Source organism: Pipistrellus kuhlii, unplaced genomic scaffold (assembly GCF_014108245.1).
Source record: "Pipistrellus kuhlii isolate mPipKuh1 unplaced genomic scaffold, mPipKuh1.p scaffold_m20_p_6, whole genome shotgun sequence".
NCBI classification, from domain to species: Eukaryota; Metazoa; Chordata; class Mammalia; order Chiroptera; family Vespertilionidae; genus Pipistrellus; species Pipistrellus kuhlii.
This window is the reverse complement of record NW_023425562.1, coordinates 27998868-28021579: the sequence shown is the minus strand read 5'-3', so window position 1 is coordinate 28021579 and position 22712 is coordinate 27998868. Positions and strand designations below refer to the sequence as shown.

General features: G+C 35.9%; 1 protein-coding gene and 1 pseudogene across 2 annotated transcripts in view; both read left to right on the top strand.

The window, feature by feature from the left end:
* Positions 1-22712, top strand: part of VAPA (VAMP associated protein A) — a 42400-nt gene that overhangs the window by 7486 nt on the left and 12202 nt on the right. Inside the window, exons 2-5 of one of the 2 annotated variants that reach the window (XM_036419530.2) lie at positions 10802-10954; positions 14347-14450; positions 14912-14992; positions 22340-22474. In XM_036419530.2, coding sequence (XP_036275423.1) covers positions 10802-10954; positions 14347-14450; positions 14912-14992; positions 22340-22474 — 473 coding nt within the window. The remainder of the gene's footprint in view (positions 1-10801; positions 10955-14346; positions 14451-14911; positions 14993-22339; positions 22475-22712) is intronic. The other variant, XM_036419531.2, reaches the window with a different exon arrangement.
* Positions 5029-5767, top strand: LOC118708312 (annotated as a pseudogene).

Genomic DNA, 22712 nt, shown 5'->3' with positions numbered 1-22712 from the left:
AGAGAATTATTGATCAGCTGCCTCCTGCATGCCCCCTGCTAGGGATCAAGCCTGCAACCTGGGCATGTGCCCTGACCGGGAATGGAACCATGACCTCCTGGTTCAGAGTTTGACACTCAACCGTTGAGCCACACCTGCTGGGCTGATTGTCTTACTTTTAGTAATGTTAAGTTGACTGGTGGTAATAGCCTTGTCCTTACATTGAAAAGTTGCATAAATATGAGCCCATTTATGGTATATATGCAAGAAAAAAATTTGGGAAGAAAATGCTAGCGAGCATTTGTTCTACTTTAGGGTTTGGGTAGTTTTTGTTTTTATATTTTTACTTTTCTGGGTTTTCCAAGATTTTTACAATGAACATTCAGTGTTTTTTATAATAGAGGAAACAAATTATTTTACTCTTAGACTTGCTGCCTTTAGTCTCATTTGTCCTTCCTAAATTAATTTAATTTTTCATTAATTAGCCCTTTACATAGTCTTAAGTGGTATTTGTTTTTGTTTTTTTTAAAAACAATAAGGGAAGATATGTAAAGGTAAATGGGAAACAAGGCTAATGTTCATAACCATGTAGTAACATTTCATAAATCAAGGCCTATAAAGACAAGTAGAAAGCCATGTTTATCTGAAAGCAAATATTTATAACTGTCCTGTAACTGTTCACAAATCCTAACTGTACATATATATGCTTTAAATTTTATTGAACTCTTTTTGTTAGCCTCTTGTGAGAAATATGATAGATTTGTTTGGAAGTATTTCTCTGAGAATGGACCGTGCCCATAGACTATAAAGAGGCAACAAATTTATAGGACCCCTCTTCTCCCAGACAATGCTGATTGGCTTAGTGGTGGGCACCTAACCCAAGGTCAGCCAGTATATATGCTGATGACTGACTAGTCAAAATTTTGGTGCTCTTCCTTTAAATACAACTATAGATGATGATAGGCTTTAGACTTTTAAAGTCACATATGCTTGGAGACAGTGACTGACAGATTTGAGTAATGTGCAAGTAGAAGCAAGCTAGTTGAGAGAAGAGGGAGAGAAAAGCAGAAGAGATTTTGTGGTCCCAGTAATGAATTTCCCCTGAATGCAGTCTCTTCTAGTGAGGCCAGTTATACTTCATTTCCTGTGTCATTGAGATTGCTTATTTATATCTTTATAATCTCTTATATATGAGTTTATGCTTTATAATAAAATTCCTTGCTTAAACAAGATTGAACTTTATGATTTGTGCAGATGTTCAACTTTGTGACACATAATCTACTTTATAAAAGTAATCTAGACCAGTTTCTTTAATTTTTATAGACACATCCATATAGATATCATTTTTGATGACTTATGTGTCATTAATATAACATAGTTTGCTTAGCTGCTTTTTTCTGGCATTTGGGATGTTCTCTATAACTAGGTTACTAAGAACATTTGGTATTATTTTCAAAACTTAGATTTAAATGAATGAAAAGTTATCTGTATTATAGCTTTTTAAAAAATATTTTTATTGATTTCAGAGAGATATACACATTTAAAAGACCCTTCTGATTATATAATCAATACTTAATGTTTACCTACTTTATTTTAAAGAGTAAAGCCTTGAATGACACTATTAAGCAACATAACCCTTATGTAACTCCAAAATTGTTTTAATCATCGATACAGCTGTTAATTTACTAAAACTTATGGAAGCATTGAAGTAGTCATCATTGCATTGCTATGATAGAAATATCAGTGATGAAAGAAAATCATTGATAGGCTGCCTCCTGCATGCCCCCCTCCTGGGGATTGAGCCCACAACTCAGGCATGTGCCTTTGACTGGTATTGAACCCAGGACCCTTCTACCCACAGCCTGATGCTCTATCCATTGAGCCAAACCAGCTAGGCAGTATTGGAGCTTTTTAAGGACATGATTTGATTCACTTACCAGTTTTAAAAATAGAGATGTCAATTTAAAAAGGGAATCTAATAACCAAAATAAACTGATGAACGAAATAGATCCAGAGATATGGAAGCATGCATAGAACAGACTGACGAATCCCAGAGTGGGGAGGGAAGAGATTACTAAGAATTTATATGCATATCCCATGGACACAGACAATAGTGAGTGAAAGCCTGGGGAGAGGTGTGGGGGGATGGGAAGAGAGCAGGGTAGAGGGGGTTAAAGGGGTGGGGGGAAGGGGAGGCATACGTAATACTTTCAACAATAACTTGAAAAGATAAGAATCATTAATATGAGAGGGCTTTGCTATATGAGTTTACAATGTAGTAAGAATACAAGCCTGCATTTTCACAGCTTTTTATTTTGTACCTATACATATCCATATATATTTCCTCTGTATATATTTATGTTTATTTATACTTACATATATATTTTTTAGTGTTCGGGTAATCTGACATGAATTGCAGTGACTACCATACATTTAAGAACATCATGGTGTTTTTTGTTTAATTCATTTTCTCTTTGACAAAATTTTTACTTTTATAACTTATATGGGAAGATGAATTGTTTGGTCTTGTTTTCTGAGTTCTATTCTCACTGCTAAAAACCTATTGAACAATGTTCTCAGAAGATAAATTTTTCAGAAGAATCTTTTCAGTCTTCTCTCCTCCCCAAGACTTTACTAATAAAAGGCTTTACGAACAAATTAAGCTAATATATATACACATTTAAAAGACCCTTCTGATTATATAATCAATACTTAATGTTTACCTACTTTACTTTAAAGAGTAAAGCCTTGAATGACACTATTAAGCAACATAACCCTTATGTAACTCCAAAATTGTTTTAATCATCGATACAGCTGTTAATTTACTAAAACTTATGGAAACATTGAAGTAGTCATCATTGCATTGCTATAGTTACATTATTTATATACTAATATTTGAGCTGAGCATCTAGCCTTACTCATTAGAATTTTTACTTATGCTGTTTTAGTTACGGCCAGGATGAAGAAACACATAATGTTGGAATAAATGATTTATGAACACCTAGAGTCATAGCATTTGAAACAAAACATGCATGCTTTTGATAGTTTTTGTTGTATATTGTTTAAAAGAATTAATGTGACTATTCTGCCATACTTCCAGTGTATATTCACTCAACAAATGTGTTAGCAGCTGCTATAACTTTAGGCCTGTGTTAATTATTCCAGTTCATTCAGGGATGAGTTGAATATTTCTTCACAAAGAACTCATAGTTTAGTTGGGTGAGATAAGATGTGCATAAATAATAAAAGAAAGCGAAAAGTGCTATGAGAGAGGTTTAGATTATGTGCCATGTGAATTGTATGGTCAGCCATGTTTCTCTTCAAAGATTTATGCTTTGGTGCATTGCACTTTCTGGTATTAATTATTTAGAGTTCACTAACTCAGTCTGTACCTCATTCATAGCCAAGAACTCAGAAAAACCTTGTCAAGAACTGGAGGATCTGAAATTTTAGCCTGCTACAATTTTGTGGGTGTTGGTAGAAGACATGAACAGGGCTCCTAGGTTTAGAGACAAAGGCCATTATTCATGGCCTGTGAGCAGGATGAGCTTGTATTTGTGTTGGTTTCCATTGCCCCCTCAAGTTCCATGGCCACAACACAAAGGGTTTCAGTTTAGGCGGATGCTACCTTTATGGTGGGTTTTCATCAGAGGTGAGAAACCTTGAGTTCAGGGAACCTGAATCTTTCAAAACGGGTGGCATGGAAAGCTACCTGACTTTTTCCATAGGAAGCTTATTTAGTATACAGGACTGTACACAAACCTACCCTCTCTCCAGGAGGAAGAAATTATTTCCCAAGACTGCTCACTATTTAATACATTCCTAAAAAGATAGTGTGCATAAAAACTGTCAGTGTCTCTACTTGAAAAAACATGCAGAAATGCTAGGGGACCCATAGAGTATTGTCTCTCAACAGGCCTCTGAGTAGCCTAAATGGATGTCACAGAGTTTATGAATTAAATGTTCTTGGACATTGCCAGTTTATTCTGAAATGCTGTAAACTGTATACCACTTTTTATCCTGAGTTAAAATTTGATTCTCTTCACAGAAACCAAATATAGAACTCAAGTTGATATACCTGCTTAGGTTTTTAGGAGTGAGTGTACTAATATCTTTAGAATGCGTTAAAAAAGTAAGATGGATAGATGAGCAGACAGAGATGGATAGATTGTTTATCTCAAAGTAATTAGAACAAAATGTTAATTTTAGAATTTAGGTAATTGGATATGATTTTTCACTGTGCAGTTATTTCAATTTCTTTTTTTGAAAATTTTCAAAATGTTGGGAGGGAAAGTCAACTGAACTCTTATTTCTCCCAAGTCAGTTTTCTTTGCAACTAAACTCAGCTTGGCATTCAAGAAAACTCTTAATTCAATTTACATCAAAATATGAATGGATGATAATCATTCAAAAAATTGTTTATTGTTAGCTGTTCTTAGTTTAATGGGGTTCCTTTTCAGATTGGGAGGTGTGGACAATAACATGCAGAAATGCTAGAGACCCATAGAGCATTGTCTCTCAACAGGCCTCTGAGTAACTAGCCTAAATGGATGTCACAGAGTTCATGAATTAACTTTAATGGGACAATCCCATTATTTAGTAAGAAGTCATAACTCTGAATACTAGAATTTTAATATAAAAACTGAATATAAAGGGCATTTTATGCCCGAAATACATTTTTAAGTAAAGGAAACAGGATAGTCCACTTTAGGATCTCCTTTCTGAGTAAACTACCCTAACTTTTTCTTACCTTTGAAATTTCAGGTTCCAATTTTATTTTTTTGTATGGCCAGCTCTTTTTTATACAGGGGCCATATTTGTATATGTTATATTCCTGTCTGATAGGATTTGGGACCTGGAATAGGATTTTGGCTTATTGGCAATGACACTTGTAAGTGGAGTGAGGACAGAATACTTAGTGACAGGAAATGTTATAGTCTTTTAAAAAGATTACTAAAAGAGAGGACAGCTTTTCTGCCCGCTCCCTCCTCCCCCCCCAGCGCCACTCCAGCTGCCGCACCACGCTCCCGCCAAGCTCCGTGCTCCTAAGGCAGCGCCAACATCATGATCATCTACTGGGACCTCATCAGCCTTGATGAGATAGATGTTCTGCGTTATCTACAAGATCTGGGAGATCGCAGACAGGCTGTGCCTGGAGGTAGAGGGGAAGATGGTCAGTAGGACGGAGGGTAACATTGATGACTCCATTATTGGTGGAAATGCCTCCGCTGAAGGCCCTGAGGGTGAAGGTACTGAAAGCACAGTAATCACTGGTGTTGACATTGTCGTGAACCATCACTTGCAGAAAACCAGCTTCACAAAAGAAACCTACAAGAAGTGCATCAAAGATTACATGAAATTAATCAAAGGGAAGCTTGAAGAACAGAGACCATAAAGAGTAAAACCTTTTATGACAGGGGCTGCAGAACAAATCAAGCACATCCTTGCCAATTTCAAAAACTACCAGTTCTTTATTGGTGAGAACATGAATCCAGATGGCATGGTTGCTCTGCTGGACTTCTGTGAGGATGGTGTGACCCCATATGTGATTTTCTTTAAGGATGGTTTAGAAATGGAAAAATGTTAACAAATTGGGCAGTTTGCTCTATCGCCTGTCATGGTAACTGGCTGCTGCTTTTCATCCACACACCAAGCTTAGGACAAATGGGACTGATGTTATCTTGAGCTCTTCTTTTATTTTGACCTTGATTCATTTGGAGTGGAGGCATTGTTTTTAAGAAGGAAACATGTCATGTAGGTTGTCTAAAAATAAAATGCATTTAAATTCGGAAAGGAAAAACAAAGGAGAGGACAACCCATGTAATTAAAAGATTGAGTTATTTTGATTATAGTTCTCTCTCTTCCCCCATAAAAGATTGCAAATAGATGTAACTTGAGTTATGTGGAATTTTTTTTATGGACTTTTCTTACGTATAAACTGAAATTTCATCTCTAACATAGGAAGTATGTGTATCAGGTGGTTCTTGCGATTGGTGACTAGTATACTATCAGATAACTTTAAAATGGATTATTCTAGTAATTAAGCATCTATGTTGGACAAATGACAGGATTTTCTTTAAAAGAAAAAAAAGGTTTTGTTGTCTTTTGTAACTTTATTTTTATTGTTGATGCTATTATAGATGTCCCTCCTACCTCCACCCAGCCCCAGTCCCCCTTCCCTCTGTCACTTTATTGTATGTGTCTATGGGTTAGCTTTTCTAAAAAGAATTACAAGTTTGTTTTGTATAAAGGAAAACTATGTAAGGAATTTTCAAAAGTAAATGCTCATGTAACCAGTGCTCAGGACAAGAACTTGGCCAGCATTCCAGAGCTCTCCTTCTACCCTTTCCTAGTTACCTTTCTCTATTAAGTTAATCCCTATCTTGGCTATTTGGAACCATTACTTTTCCCTTTTTTAACATGATTTTACTGATTTTTGGGAGAGAGGAAGGGAGATGATGAAAGAAACATAAATGATGAGAAACATTGATTGGCTGCCTCTTGCACGCCCCCTACTGGTGATTGAGTCTACAACCTGGGCATGTGCTCCCACCTGGAATCGAACCAGTGATCTCTTGGACCATGGATCTATGCTCAACCACTAAGCCACATCAGCCGAGCTAAATTGTTTTTCTTAAAGGTTTAATTATGTAAGCATTGAAGAGGGTAAGTTATTCAATTAGTAAAGATTATTAACACACTAGAGGCCTGGTGCACAAAATTTGTGCATGGTGTGTGTGTCCCTCAGCCCATCTTGCACCCTCTCCAATCTGGGATCCCTCGAGGGATGTCTGATGGGCCATCCTGGTCAGCCGAGCGGTGCTCCCACTGTGGGAACGCACTGACCACCAGGGGACAGCTCGTGTGTTGAGCGTCTTTCCCTTGATGGTCAGTGTGCGTTAAAGTGGCTAGTCGATTGGTCGTCTGGTTGTTCTGCCATTTGGTCGCTGGGCTTTTATTATGTAGGATAAATTTGCATTTAAGAAAAGTAAGACAAGCCGACTGGCATGGCTCAGTGGTTGAGTGTCCACCTAAGAACCAGGAGGTCACAGTTCAATTCCAGTTGGGGCATGGAATTGTGAGCTTGAACCCCAATGTGGGGTATGCAGGAGGCAGCTGATTACTGGTTCTCACTCATCATTGATGTTTCTGTCTCTCCCTCTCCCTTCCTCTCTGAAATCAATAAAATATTTAAAAGAAGAAAAGTAAGACAAGAGACATATCTATTACAATTGTTTCATAGCTTTAACATTTTTGTAATGGCAAAAATAAGAATATGCATATGGATAGAATTGTGAATATGCCACTTACAAATCTCTGTTGAGTGTTACAGATATGTTGTAATGATGATTCAGATATCATGAGTGACATTGTAGTTGTTAGAATAATTTTTTTGCTAATAGTAAACTTGCTTTTAAACTTTTGGAAGAAAGAGAACATTTTTTTCCCCCCTGTTTTTCACAAGAGGTAAATTTGAAAAAGGTTTTTTCATCAGTATGAATTTTTAGAGACGTATTTGAAAATTTGGTGGAATTAGCATATTATTACTTCATTGTATGGTCTGCCCTGGCATTGCAGGATGTCTACCATATTGGTCCATTTTCCCCAACAACAGTACCACCTAATCATAATGCCAGGCAAAAATAACCGACAGGGATAGTATTATTCTGGGACTTAGAATTGTTTCATATCAATTAAATTATGTGGATTTTTTCCCTCTGTTTTTGAGAGTTGTTAAAGATAGATTTTTATTAGGTCTTTTTAACCTGCAGCCTTCAAGGGTCCTTCCCACCTCTGCTAATCTCCTTATCACTCTTACCGTCTAAAATTCAATGTAAAATAGTTGTGAATATTTGTCTTTGTATGTTTTTCTGGGGTCTGCAGAAATTTGAGATTCTCAGAGGGTTCTGTGACCCCAAAAAAGCAGACAAGATAATGTCTTTCTTCTCAAGATCTCTTAATAGCTATTAGATCTGTTTATTCTGCTGATGGTCATCAGTAATTGCTAATTTTCCAGGAAAATGGCTTAGACTCTGAACTGCCTGGTGGCAGCAACCCATATTGAGAGGCTTGGTTAGAGGAACATAATGGAGCAAAAAATCTCAAAATCACTTATTAGGTGGGTTTATTCTAGATCATTTTACAGACAAGGCTAACATATCCAGTTAAGAATTTTGTTCTAAATTGATGGGAGTTTTTTTCTTTTAACATATTGTCTTCTTCTTTAGGTAGTTTGCAATTTTATGTGTAGATGGACCAGTCTATTACTAAATCTTTATAAGTCCCGCTGGCAATATAAAATTGAAGTACTCCAGAATTCACATGTTGATGAAAAATGACATGATTATTTTCTAAATTAGTTTAAAAATTCTATTTTACCTTATTTTTGATAATTGATATATTTTTTATTTGGGGAGAGTTAGAAAATTTGAATTTAAAATTTAAAAACTTTTACATAATTTTGTTATAAAATTTTGTGAGTTTTTTGTCATGTTAAAGTTCTAGTTGAAATAGCCCTATAAAATTTTATATAGTTTCAATTATCTGCAGTAGTTTTTGGACTTGGAGAATGTTAAGAAATGGGATCTATGTCTATAAGACTCCTATTTCTATTAGTAGTTTAAAATGTGAAGATAGCCAACCATTTTGTGGATGAATTCATGTGACAAAATGGACAGATTGGTGTTGTTTTCTTTAACATGCCAGTGTATGATAGAATTGTTAATCATCTCATAAAAAATGCAAGCAGTTGGGATTAAAGAAGAACAAAGGATGGAAAATAATATACAAATTGAATTATTAACTTGACCATATAATTAAAGTATTATAAAGCAAATCGAAAGATTGCACTTCATATATAAGGGGGTGGAGGGTAGGGAGTAGGTTTACAGTTGAGTGTGGGAGAGTTTATACTTGTATTATTAATTATTATACTATTTTCTATATAAAAACTACTTTTGTTCCACCTGTATATTGTATACTATATACCTTTCCCCCTAAAAGACATGCTATTTTTACATTAATTTTTTTCTCTGTTTCTCTGCCTTTATATATTTTCTTCTAATGTTCTTCATAATCTTCATAATCTCATCCTAGTTCCAACTCTTTGTTAGAAAATAATTTATAACTCAATAGGATAAAATGATTTCCTTTCCTAGGACTTGAAATAAGTAAGTTCCTTTTAAAGGCTTTACATTTGAGATTTATTTCTTTTCCTCTCATTGCATTAGGCAGATCTGCTTGTTTTAAAAGGCATGCATATTCTTGTTAATTTAAATAAAGGAAAATCTTTATAATAATTGTCTTTGATTTCAATTCCATGCCCAGGTTGCAGGCTCCATCCCCAGTAGAAGGTGTGCAGGAGACAGTCCATTGATGTCTCTCTCATATTGTTTCTCTCTCCCTCTCACATCCTTTCTCTCTAAAATCAATAAAAACATATCTTTAAAAAATGGTTTAGGATTTATTAATTCAGGCAGAACTAGGTCACTTTTTTGGATTCTTTGTTTTGTAATTTTGTGTCGTGAATAGAACCAAAGCTTAAAAACTTTGTATCTAGAGTATTAGACACAGTGGTCATAATAAATACTTAACAACTATGTTAATGAGTGAATGAATGAATCAAACTAATTGAGGTGAAGCAAGAGCACTGTTGTCATTGGATATAGTATTTTCAAATGTAGAGATTTTTGTAGTTGGCTCAGTAAAGAATGTTTAAAGATTGTCACCAGTTTGCAGACCATTGGAAAATCCTGTAATGTGGTAGGTACTAGCCTACTGTCCTATATAATAAAGAGGTAATAAGCAAATTGACCTTCACACCCTCACAAGATGGCTGCTCATGTCCAGGCCAGCAGGGGAGTTAGTGAGGGACGACCAAACGACTGAACAGCAGGCTGCATGGGCGACCAGGCTGGCGGGGTTGGGGGGGGTGGCTGTGAGGGGCAACCACCGACAGGGGGGGCAGTTGGGGGGCGACTATGGGGGGGCGCGTAAGAGACGATCAGGTCAGCGAGGGGGGGCAGTTAGGGGTGACTAGGCTGGTGGGGGGGAGGGGTGCAGTTGGGGGCCAGCAGGCTTACGAGGGAGGCAGTTGGGGGCAACCAGACCAGCGGGGTGGGGGGGGGGTGGGCATGTTTGGTGCAGCCAGGTCTGCAGGTGGGACAGGTGGGGACAGCCAGGCCGGCAGGGGGGACAGTTGGGGTAGACCAGACTGGCAGGGGTGGGCAGTTAGGGATGACCAAACCAGCAGAGGGGGGTAGTTGGGGGCGACAAGGCTGAAGCGGGGGGCAGTAAGGGGTGACCAGGAAGGCAGGCAGGCAGGTGAGCGATTAGGACCAGCGGTCCAGGATTGTGAGAGGGATGTCCGACTGCCGGTTTAGGCCTGCTTCCTGGGTTTGGGTCTAAACTGGCAGTTGGACATTCCCCAAGGGGCCCCAGATTGGAGAGGGTGCATCTTGAGCTGAGGGAACCTCTACTCCCCCGTGCATGAATTTTGTGCACCAGGCCTCTAGTAAGATTACAATTGTGGACTTTATTTTGTGAATTGAAACTTTCAGAATACTTTGATTTGATAGAAATAATAAATGCTCATGTAAAAATTCCACCAAATATGGTAAAGAATGAAGAAGAAAGTAAAATTCATTTGTAAGTCTACCACTTTGTGAGAAAAGTAGTCATTTGGTATATTTATGTACACATATTTTAATATATGTACTTATATAAAATTCAGATTATAAACATTTAGTTTTGAATTCTGTGTGTGTGGGACAATTCAAATTAATTTTTTTTCCCTCCTGTTTTTGGTTTTTGAAACTTACAGGCCCCTTCACAGATGTAGTCACTACAAATCTTAAATTGCGAAATCCATCGGATAGAAAAGTATGTTTCAAAGTGAAGACTACAGCACCTCGTCGATACTGTGTGAGGCCCAACAGTGGAATTATTGACCCAGGGTTGACTGTGACTGTTTCAGGTAGCACATTATATCCAGAATTTAAACAATTTTGAATTTTATGATTATTTTTAACTTGTTTTTAATTAATAGGGTTTAATCTGGGTGAAGAAGGAAGTTTTAAAGTTATTCTGACTTTGCTTTTATTTAAGTGATGTCCTGTTCTCTTAGTGTATATATATATATATGCAGACAGTTGCAGAAATTTCTCACCCTTACTAGTGATGGGTGTTATGTAGTCATTTTATAAGCAATTGTCAATTTAAATTTTGTATCTTCAGTTTGTATCTTTATTTCTGTAGTTCATTACTACATTCTGTGCCCTCATTATTGTATCTTTGAAATACTACTTTGTTTTTGTTATTGATCATTCTTATTCAGATCTCTATTGTTACATGTTATATGCAACTATAGATGTATTCGAAATCTTTTGCTTAAAATATATAATGCCTCTTTTTGCCAATTGTATCAAATTAAATGAGCATTTCTGCTTTTCATTGTAAACAGTGCCCTGCGCTTGAAAACTATTTTTATTACTCCCTTTTGTGTTACTTGTAGTCCAAGGAGTATCCCGTTCCTTCCATATATGAATTGCTTTCCCTTGCCATGGAGTCTGTGCTGATGCCATAATTAATGCCCTCTATAAAATGTTCCTTTCTTTCCTCAGACTTTCCAAGACAGTACTTTCTAACATAGCTGAGAAATAAGAAGCAAGTATGAGAACCTCTCGGGTCTCACAAGAGACCATTTACTCTTATTTTTAGCAGTGGTTTTCAATGTTCACTGTGTGCCATAACAACAGAGAGCAGGAACACACATGGACCCTTCCAGATCAAAATCTCTGGGGACATACCCTAGACATGTACCTTAAAAATACACACACATGCCTGGGCGTTCCTGATAAGTATTCAAGTCCACAATAACAAATTATATAAAGAGCGAGAGCCTAGAGCACACCCATTGAAAATATTTAGAAGTAGCACCTGACTGCAAAGACAGTAGAGGACAAACCATAGTCAGAGATGTTAGTATATGCTATAGCGAGAGTCCTTAGTATAGCTAGAATCAAAAACCAAGGAGGAACTAGAAAATATGTTTTTTAGTGAGTTTTATGGTATTGTGGCCTGGAAGGAATGCTTTCATATTTGTTCAGGTCATCAGTTCCTGGGGGAAATAGATGGGAAATAAAATAAAGCAATGACATGCATTCTGGAAGTTGCTGCCTAAATCTTCAAGCCTTTAATTGGAAGAAAACAATTATTTCTACTTGTATTAAAAATAGTATTGGGTGCAAACAGTTATATATCTATCCCTAGGAGTCCATAAAACTATTCAGAATGATTTTTTCTTTGAGAGTTCTAGATTGTTGAAGTTTTACTATAATGTTTCTTTAAAAATTATGTACTTCTCAAAGCATTTTCTCTCACATGAACCCCTTGTATTGAACACATGACTTATTAAAAATTCCAGACACACTATTATTTGCCCCGAGATCCCTCTCCTCCCATTCGAATTTAGCTCTTTCAATTTTCAGTGTAGTGCTTTTCCATATGAGGAGTCACTCAAACTAAATTTTTTCTAGTAACTTTCCCTGATTGACTGTCTATACTTATATACTCATTTTATACCCACCCTCCCCAACACTTTTTATATATACTAGTGGCCCAGTGCACAAAATTCGTGCATGAGGGGTGGTGTCCCTCAGCCCAGCCTGCACCCTCTCCAATCTGGGATCCCTTGGGGGATGTCCAACTGCTGGGATTGGGCCTAAACCGTCGGACATCCCTCGCAATTCAGGACCACTGGCTCCTAACCACTCACCTGCCTGCCTAATCACCCCTAACCACTCTGCCTGCCAGCCTGCTCGCCCTCAACTGTCCCCCTCTGCTGGCCTTCTCCCTCCTAACCACCTCTGCCTCAGCCCCGCCTCCATGGCTTTGTCCGTAAGGACCTGCAGAAAGTCTCCTGATCTAATTAGCATATTATCCTTTTATTAGTATAGATATTTTAAGATTGTCTTCCTCTTATTATTTGCAGTCTTAGAGTGTATTTGTCATCAGATCATAGTCATGTTTAAAATTATCTTTTTATCTAGTTTCTAGTGACTAGCCTGTAATGATTGCTCAGTGAAGAGTATTAATGGACATTTATTGTGCTTTATTTGGATTCTGGGTATTTATCCTGTGCATTTTCTGCTTCTATGTATTTGGTCTAGAATTTTTTTTTTTTTAACCATGATGGAAGTTGATGGACCTCTCAGATATAGCTTAGAAATAATATTTGCTTATATAATTCACATTTTTCATGTTTGCTTAGTTGTATTTGTCTTTTTAAAGTATTGAAATGCATAGACTGGTATGTCTTAGAAACAATCTAAATATTAGTGGGAGAATAATTTTTCACAATACTACATATATATTTTATATAATTGCAGATGCAATCATTATTAGATTCATATTATATAATTTAACATGACTTAGAACCACAAGAAGTCTCTAAAAAACCACTCTTTTATAGGCTACTGACAATCACAAATGCTTGGGAAAATATTGCATATAATTATTTGAATGCTAGAAAAATTCTAGAAATCATAAGACCATCATGAGACCTTGTATACTTTGTTTTCTTAGAATCAGATTTAAACAAATTGATAAACTTCTTGAAAGGATGTTTATTTAAAATCTTATTTTTAGCCCTGGCTGGATGACTTGGTTGTTGGTTTGATTCCTGGTCAGGGCATGTACTTAGGTTGTGGGTTCTATCTCTGGTCAGGTTGAATATGGGAGGCAACCTATTGATGTTTATTTCTCACATCTATGTTTCTCTTTTTCTCCCCCCCCCCCCCCCCCCCCCCCCCAAAATCAATAAAAACCTATCCTCTGGTAAGGATTAAAAAAAAAATCAATTAAAACATTAGTTATATTAGATTACTAATAATACATGGTAGTGAGTTTTTAAGTTACTTAGAATTTCTCCTTTAAATAACCCAGTTGTCTAATTTTAGGAGATATTATCTATACTAAAATGGAAGCCTAAATTTTTAACTAGTTTTAATAGAAAATTTAGTAGATTTAATCCAAGCTTGCAGGATAATACTTAACCTTGACAAAGTTTTGAAAACTTTCCCAAACATAAGTTTAGAGGGACAGTCATAAATTTGATGCTTATTTTTTAAATAGCCATTTATTTATTTTGTAGGTTGTTAAAGATTTACCAAATCAAAAAGGTGTAAAATTTAAAAATAATTGTAAAATATAAAGTTGATTCTGGATCCTAGACGTAAATAATCTAGTGTTTGGTTTCTTGAAGCCTTCCTGGTTTTCTTTAAATTTGAGCATTAGTGAATCAGGTAATACGAATAAGAAGCAAACAAATGCAGAAGACAATATAATGTGTTCTTTCTTTTTATTTAGTAATGCTACAGCCTTTTGACTATGATCCTAATGAAAAGAGTAAACACAAGTTTATGGTACAGACGATTTTTGCTCCACCAAACATTTCAGATATGGAAGCTGTGGTAAGTATAGAAATTGAGCAGAATTTATTTTGGGGAATGTTGTTTAAACTGTGGGTTTAATTACCAGTTGAGAAATCTAATTTAAAAAAAATCTGTAAGTCTATTTATTACAGATAATCCTAACTGTAACAGTGAAAGAATTTTGAAATAGTACTTTTTAGAAACATTTTAGAAATGCTCTTAAGAAGAAAGTCCTGTAATCTCTGTAAACATATTAGTGGTGTGATTTTAATGGTGGTGATAGTAGCTCTTAGGATTATTCAGAAATTTCTATGGCATTGCCAGAGAACTGTGGTATGGTGGTCAATACAGAGTGCAATGCAGTATTGCATCTTGGCTGAGCCAAAGACAGCACTTCTGTTCTAAGCAGTTACACTAATCTTTTAGTTGTCTCTTGAGGTGAAACCTATTTGTCACAGTCATATCTCTTCTGTCTCATGTTTGGTTTTGTTTGTTTATAGTGGAAAGAGGCAAAACCTGACGAATTAATGGATTCTAAATTGAGATGTGTTTTTGAAATGCCCAATGAAAATGATAAATTGGTAAGTAAGAAAATTGGAAGCTATTAACAAGCTCTCAGTTCCTTTGAGATTAATTTTTCTTTTGTTTTGATCTTTGTGAGGTATGTAGTAATGGCTATTCCACTTTATAAGAGTCAGTACTTAGTTTAAAAAAACTTGAAATGCTCTGTTCATTTTAATAACATTTGTTTGTTCAAGAAGAAAAATACTTTTACATTGAAGCTGCCTGATGGAGAAGAACCATTTAATTTTACCAAAATTTTTCCACTTACACAATTTAAATTTCTTTTTTAGAATAAATATAATTAAGTAACAAATGTAAATCACTTTTTTGGCAACTATATACCAGCAACCTGAGTATAAAACAAAATAAGTTTAGTTTAGATGGACAAAGCAGTTTATTCCAAGTTTGGCTATTCCCGAGTATTTTGCTTATTATTGATTTTGGTCAAAATCCATTTGATTTTCTTTTTTTCTTACTGTAAGTTGTTTACTGTAAGATAATTTATAAATATCTTGCTGTCTTTAATCTGACTTTATTCTTTAACGTAAGTAATTTTTATGTTGGTTTTTGATTAGTGTGAGGTAGATATAATTTGGGGTACTGAGGGATATATGTGTGTAGATTTAAAACAGTTTGAATGTATAGAATGGTTGTGGTCACTTTTTGTGTTCCCCTTTTGAAATGTAAATTTGAACCTATCTGTGATTGTAGGGGGCTTGAAAGGTAAATTTTTTTTTTGGAGGGGGGATGGATGACTTAATATATAAAATAATATGAATAAATAGAATTGTTTGTCACAATTATTGGATCGCAATCTGATATGGCTGTTACCTTGATTTGGAGGCTCTTTGCCCTGTTGATAAGTAAATGTGCAGATTAAATACATAGGCTTGATTATTTTGTTACTCTTTTACTTTAGGTTGAAATGAAAAAGTTCCTGCATAGTGAATAGGTGTTGATCAAATTATTTATTTTGTTTTAAAATGCCTTTTAAAGGGGATTTTGGGGTATTTACCTGAAACAAAAAATGTGAATGCATATATTCTTACTAGAGAGTGGGGTTAGCATGTTTATGCTTTCCTTTTGGAATTTGTTTTCTCTTTGCTTAGGCTGCTAACAAGCCAATAATTTGCAAAATTTTTATCATTTTATTTTTTTCCAGTTTTGAGATATAGTTGACATAGATCACTGTATAAATTTAAGCATAATGACTGACTTGTATATATTGTGAAATGATTGCCACATTAAGCTTAGTTACCATTCATTATCTCATACAAATGCAAAAGGAAAGTTTTTTTCCCCCCCTTATGATAAGAACTCTTAGGATTTACTTTCTTTTTTTAAAAAAATATATTTTATTGATTTTGTACAGAGAGGAAAGGAGAGAGACAGAGAGTTAGAAACATTGATGAGAGAGAGTCATCGACCAGCTGCCTCCTGCACACCCCCTACTGGGGATATGCCCACAACCAAGGCACATGCCCCCGACCGGAATCGAACCCGGGACCCTTCAGTCCCCAAGCCGACGCTCTATCCATTGAGCCAAACCGGTCTCGGCAGGATTTACTTTCTTAACAGTTTTCAAATATATCATGAAGTAATGTTAACTATAGTCATCATGATGTATATTATATCCCCAATTCTTATTTATCTTACAATGGAAATTTAAATATCTTTTGACCAAGTCCCCTATCCCATTTCCCACCTCTAGTAACCACAAATCTGATACCTTTTTCTATGAGTTTATTTTTATGAGTTCACATATAAGTGAGATCATACAGTATTTGTCTACCTCTCTTATTTCACTTAGCATAATGCCCTCAAGGTTCATCCATGTTGTTGCAAATAGCAGGATTTACTTCTTTTTTGTTTGTTTTATGGCTGAATAATACTCTATAATGTGTAGATACACTACAACTTTTTTTTACCATTTTTCTGTCAATGACTGCTTAGGTTATTTTCATGTCTTTGCTTTGATAGGTAGTGCTATGTAAACATGGAGTTCAGATATCTCTTTGACGTACTGCTTTTCTGATAGAGTCCAAAAAGTGGAATTCTGTGGAATATGAATTGACTTATTTTAAAAACATGTTTGAATATTTTCTTTCTATATATATGTTATTTATTTATTTTTTAACAATCTCTATATTATCATCTCTATAAGCCTAAGCGACCAGCTGACGTTCCACCATTAGACTGGTAGCTATGATGTGCACTGACCACCAGGGGGCAGATGTTCAATGCACAGGCATGGAAACATGGAACAGACTGATGAATCTCAGAGGGGGGAGGAGAGGGCAGGAAGAGATTAACCAAAGACCTCATTTGCATACTAGAGGGCTGTTGCATGTGTACCAGTGCAACAGCCTGGCATATAGGGATTGGGCCGAAATCAGCAGTCTTACAGCCTCCAAGGGGTCCTGGATTGGGAGAGGGCTCAGGTCAGACCGAGGGACCCCACCTGTGCACAAATTTGTGCACTGGGCCTCTAGTCATTTAATAAACTTAGAGCTGTCTTTCATCTGGACTTCTATTATGCTCTGAATAGCAGAAAAATTGAGATTATTGTGTGAAAGGGGTTGGAAGTCAAGTATTTGATACTGCTGATCAAGAGTAGTTTTCACTGTTTTGGAAACCAAACCAGAAGTTGATGGAAATGATAGTTAATCCTAGCTATTTAATCTTATAAAGCGAAGTAGGAGATATATCTACATATAGGTGTAGCCCAGAGTAATTCAAGAAAGTGGTTTGGATCTGCTAAATGCCTTGAATAAATACTGAATGTAGTCCCCAAAGTTTCACACCATGGAACATGAGCAGAAGTAGTTTATTCCTGGAAATTTTTAGACCAGGTATTTTTAATAACCCAAAGTCTGTTCAGTAATTTTAGAGTACTCCAGAGAATATCTGATTTTGAGCCTGGATGAACTAGCTGCAAATTGTATTTGCACTAACTGAGCTACTTGGACTTGAGGTACAGTTATTGACTGATTATGTTGTAGGGAATATTTGTTGAAGATAATGTTTTATTAACATTTTATTTTAACCCTTAGAACAGTATACAGTACATAGAATTCCTATGAACCTATGGCCAGTTTTAACAGTTACCAGTTTATTATTAATCTTATAAAATCTCACTACTTCCCATCTCACATTGTTTTAAGACAAATTCCAGATGTGATGTAGCTGCATCTATAACTATTTCAGTATGTATCATTCAAGTACAAGGACTTTAACTAATAAAAGGGAAAACAGTTTAATGACAATACTACCAACAAGCCTATAAGCTTAACATATGGCGAATGGATCATGAGAATTCTCGCTTCCTATTACATAGGATTTTACAAAGTATCATACTTTAAAAAGATATTAGCTTGTAAGAACATGTAATAAATAACTTCAAAATGCAATGGGTATTTAATTTTAAAGCGTGCCTTTAACATTTATGTAAAGCTTTTTTTGTACGCGTTCAATAGAAACTTATCTGGCCACTGGGTAAAGCTAGCAATGAAACTACTGGTTCGCAATGTGTTAATATGTTATTAATGTTCTAACAATGCATAGGATAACCCCCCCCCCCCCCCCGCCGCCTCTCACCCCCCGCAATGAAGAATTATCAAGCCCAAAATGTCGAGTTGAAATTAAAAAATACATGGTTTAGGTCTATTCATTAAAGTTTGCATAATAGTGATATTTTGTCATTCCTGCTTCTTTATATTAGTAGAGTACCTGTATAGAGAGAAACTTGTGCCCAAATAATATTTGGTTATTCTTTCAGCCACAGTTTGTAAAGGCAGGATAAATGTTCCAAGTCTTTCTCTTCAGTTATAGGCTTTTAAAAATGAGTTCATAAGTGTCCCTCTGATATGATGTACTGTCAGGCAGCCTCCCTTGCTCCTTCAAGGCCTTCTTCCCTCTTTTTCTGTCTTGTTATAAACTTCAGCATATCTTTGTTTCAACTCCTTGCAGTTACTGTCATTATTAGGGCTCAGATTGGCTAGTAGGAACCTCATCAGATTGGTTCCTGAGTCCTTTTTACCTTAGTAGTTTTTGGTAATTTCCTTGATGTCTAATATGACAAGACCTAGACCTGGAATCAGCCATTTCTTCAAGAAGCTTTGGCTCCTTTTAGTGGGAGAGGGTATTTCAAGACCCTAATTTGGGCACTGGGATAAGACATCCCCTAAGGGCTTCTGGACTTCAAAAGGCCAGGCTGAGAGACTCCTGCTTCCCTCCTCCCCAAGTGCATAAATTTTATCCACCGGGCCTCTAGTTATTGATAAAAGCTGAATTCTGACTTGATTAAAGGTGACATTCCCCTATTCAAGAAAAATATATTTCTAAATGTTTAAGATTAACAAAAATGTTAAAAATAGAGTTTTTAGTTTTATAGTATGATTAGAGGCCTGAAATTCATGTACTGGCAGGGGAGGGTGGGTGAGTGTCCCTCAGCCGATCCCAACCCTCTTTAATTGAGACATCCCTCACACAATCCAGGACTGCTAGCTCCCAACCACTCACCTGCCTGCCTTCCTGATTGCCCCTAACCACTCTCCTGCCAGTGGATCGACACCTAATTGCTCCCCTGCTGGCCCAATTGCCCTAACTGCCCTCCCCTGCTGCCTGGTCACCCTTAACTGCCCTCCCCTGCCGGCCTGTTTGCCCCTAACTGCCCTCCCCTGCTGGCCTGATTGCCCCTAACTGCCCTCCCCTGCATTCCTTCCCCTGCTGATCTGGTCATCCCCAACTGCCCTTCTTTGCAGGCCTGGTCTCTCCCAATTGCCCTCCCTTGCTGACCTGATTGCCCACAACTGTCCTCCCCTGCTGGCCATCTTGTGGGGTTCGTCTTTGACCACGTGAGGGTGGCTATCTTGTGTGTTGGAGTGAGGGTCAATTCGCATATTATTTCTTTATTATATAGGACTGCTTTATAGTGAATTACTTGATATTAACCTTTATTTTATTTTGGTGTATTTGTAATGTGTTGTAAAAAAAAAAAAGATATGTTAATTGAAACAATTCAGTTCATTTTGTGACAATTTCAGGTTTAATATGCAGATAAACTTTCAGGATGGCATATTTAGTGTTCAGGGCAGTGGAGAAGTCCATATTCAGTTAGTGGTTTCTTACCCATTTATTTTAAAGAGTTGTTCATCAGAATTTAGGGTCTAAAATTTAGTTAGCATATCCAAAATAGATAGATATACAGTAGCTATCATAGTTGCTAATACTTTTTTCTCAAAGTTGGTGTAGTAAGCAGGTCTTATACTTTACCATTTTGTTTTTTATGTTAAGCACCCATCCCACTCAAACCTATCTCTGCATGCAGCTCCTTGCTCACCTTCTCATACCTCACACCTCCCTTCCAACAAGTAGATAGGCATTTAATTGAAGTATATTATATATCTGAGGATCTGGATCTTTTTAGGTATACTCTTCTTGGACATATGCATATTCTAAAAATAGTGTAAAAGGCTATGTTGTTTTATTGATTTTTGTCAATTCTTTTAGGACTTTGATATTAGTTATATAAATGTTGAAGTTTTATTGTCAATCTTGTAGAATAAAAAAGGTGCCGGTTTTAGAAGTATAATGGTGAGTCCATGCTTTTATTTTTATAGTTTAAAGAAGTTTTTTTTTTTTAATAGAAGAATTCTAATTTATGTGAACCATCATCAGAATGTGGGTTTCTTTTTGGGAAATAGCTGTCTAATTTGTATCATAGATAAGAGTTACCTAGGAATCCAAAGACCCTTTGGCTTTGGAATAAAAGGTGGAACTATTAATAATTATTCCTGGATAACAGGTATTAGGTAATACTGCCTTTAAGCACACTGAAACGAGTGGTCTCCCTAGGCCTGCGGAACAGTCTGACTGGATATATTTCAGTAAATTAGTGGCCCATGGAGTTCAGTTGTTTGTTCAGTGCTCATACTGAGAACCATTCAACATGGTTCTTGCAGGAGGCAGATGATACTAAAACATTGACTATTCTATATTTTATTAAGTGAGGCTTTCTGAATTATTAGCTCTTTTTAGTTATTGTCAACTCTGTATTAAGTCTAATGTCCAGTTAGTAATAGTGTTTTTTTTTCAGGATTGAATATTTATAACCAATTCTTTGGGTTCAATTTTTTTTTTTTTTTTGCAACTTTACTTAACATTTCCCCAATTTTAAGAAATGTATTGGATTTTGTTTATGCCCTATATATAAAACATCTGTTAAAGACATTTTCTAGGAAAAAACAATAATTTGTCTTAATGAAGAATGAAGGACTGTCAAGAAAAGGTCATTTCAGGGGACTTTATGTATAGACATTTTATGAATAAATAATACATTTTTTTTTTCTATTGAGACAAAGAACAGATTGGGGATAGTGCATTATTAAGTAAGATAGATTTCTCTTAGTTATTATATACAATAAGCTAGTTACCAATAAGTATTTTTTCAGAGTCTGTTCCTTTTTTTTTTTTTGGTAATATTTTTATCCGCATGAGAGAAATTTGAGAAGATAAGAGAATGGAGATAATAATATAATGGAATGTTATGTGCATTTTAAATTTATTTATTGGTCTTGGGAGAGGGAAGTTGTGTGTGTGTGTGTGTGTGTGTGTGTGTGTGTGTATTTGGGGGGAGGGATGGTAGTATTAAGTACAGAAGAGGTTTATAAGTCACTTAGTTTTTTAACTTCAAGGGGAAAAATTCATTTAACTTAAAAAAATTTTCAGGTTGAATGTTATCAAAGGTAAGAAAATATGAAGTGTTTATTGTTTAGATATTGACAGCTATTGATTAGTAAAATTCAGAGCCACAAAGTTAGAAGATATTCATTTAAAAATATATATATTTTATTAATTTTTTTACAGAGAGGAAGAGAGAGAGAGAGTCAGAAATATCGATGGTAGAGAAACATCAATCAGCTGCCTCCTGCACACCCCCTACTAGGGATGTGCCCGCACCAAGGTACATGCCCTTGACCGGAATCAAACCTGGGATCTTTCAGTCTGCAGGTTAACGCTCTATCCACTGAGCCAAACAGGTTTCGGTGAAGGTATTCATTTTTTCAGACACAATGAGGCTAGCAAAAATTTAGTAAGGTATATACATTTAATTTGTGAACAGAATACAAATTGATAATAGCTAATTTTGTTTGGGAAATAATTTAAAAAGTTCATAGTTAACATATTATTACTTATATTATTAGTTATTTATTACTAATATTTATTATGTATAACACCTTTTTATAGAATAAAATGTGAATGTTTTAGAGCCTAATGATTTCTGTGTTAGTCATTCCCAATACCATGCAGGAGAACCCAGACTTTGGTGTGAATCTGAGAATATGTTTCCCATGCCACCTCAGGGTATAACTCCACCAGGGACTGCTCCAGCTGTCACTTCAATAAGCATCATCAACAAGCCAGGTGCAACTCCTTCCAGTTATAGCACGAAGAATGACCCCAAGGGACTCAATGTGTTCAAACAGGAGAAGCAGAAGGTTTGTTTTAGGGAGTTAACAGAAATAGGAGTCTACTAGTTTTACTGGTTATATTAATGTAAATTACCATACGTGGTATTGTGAGTTTATTATGTGAAATAAATAGAATTGAACTTTTCAACTATGGTTAAGATCACTGAACCACAGTTCACTTAAAAATCATGTACACAGATTATTCTCTTTAATGCACACAGATTATTATTAAATTTATTAATTTAACACTTAATAAAATCTCAGT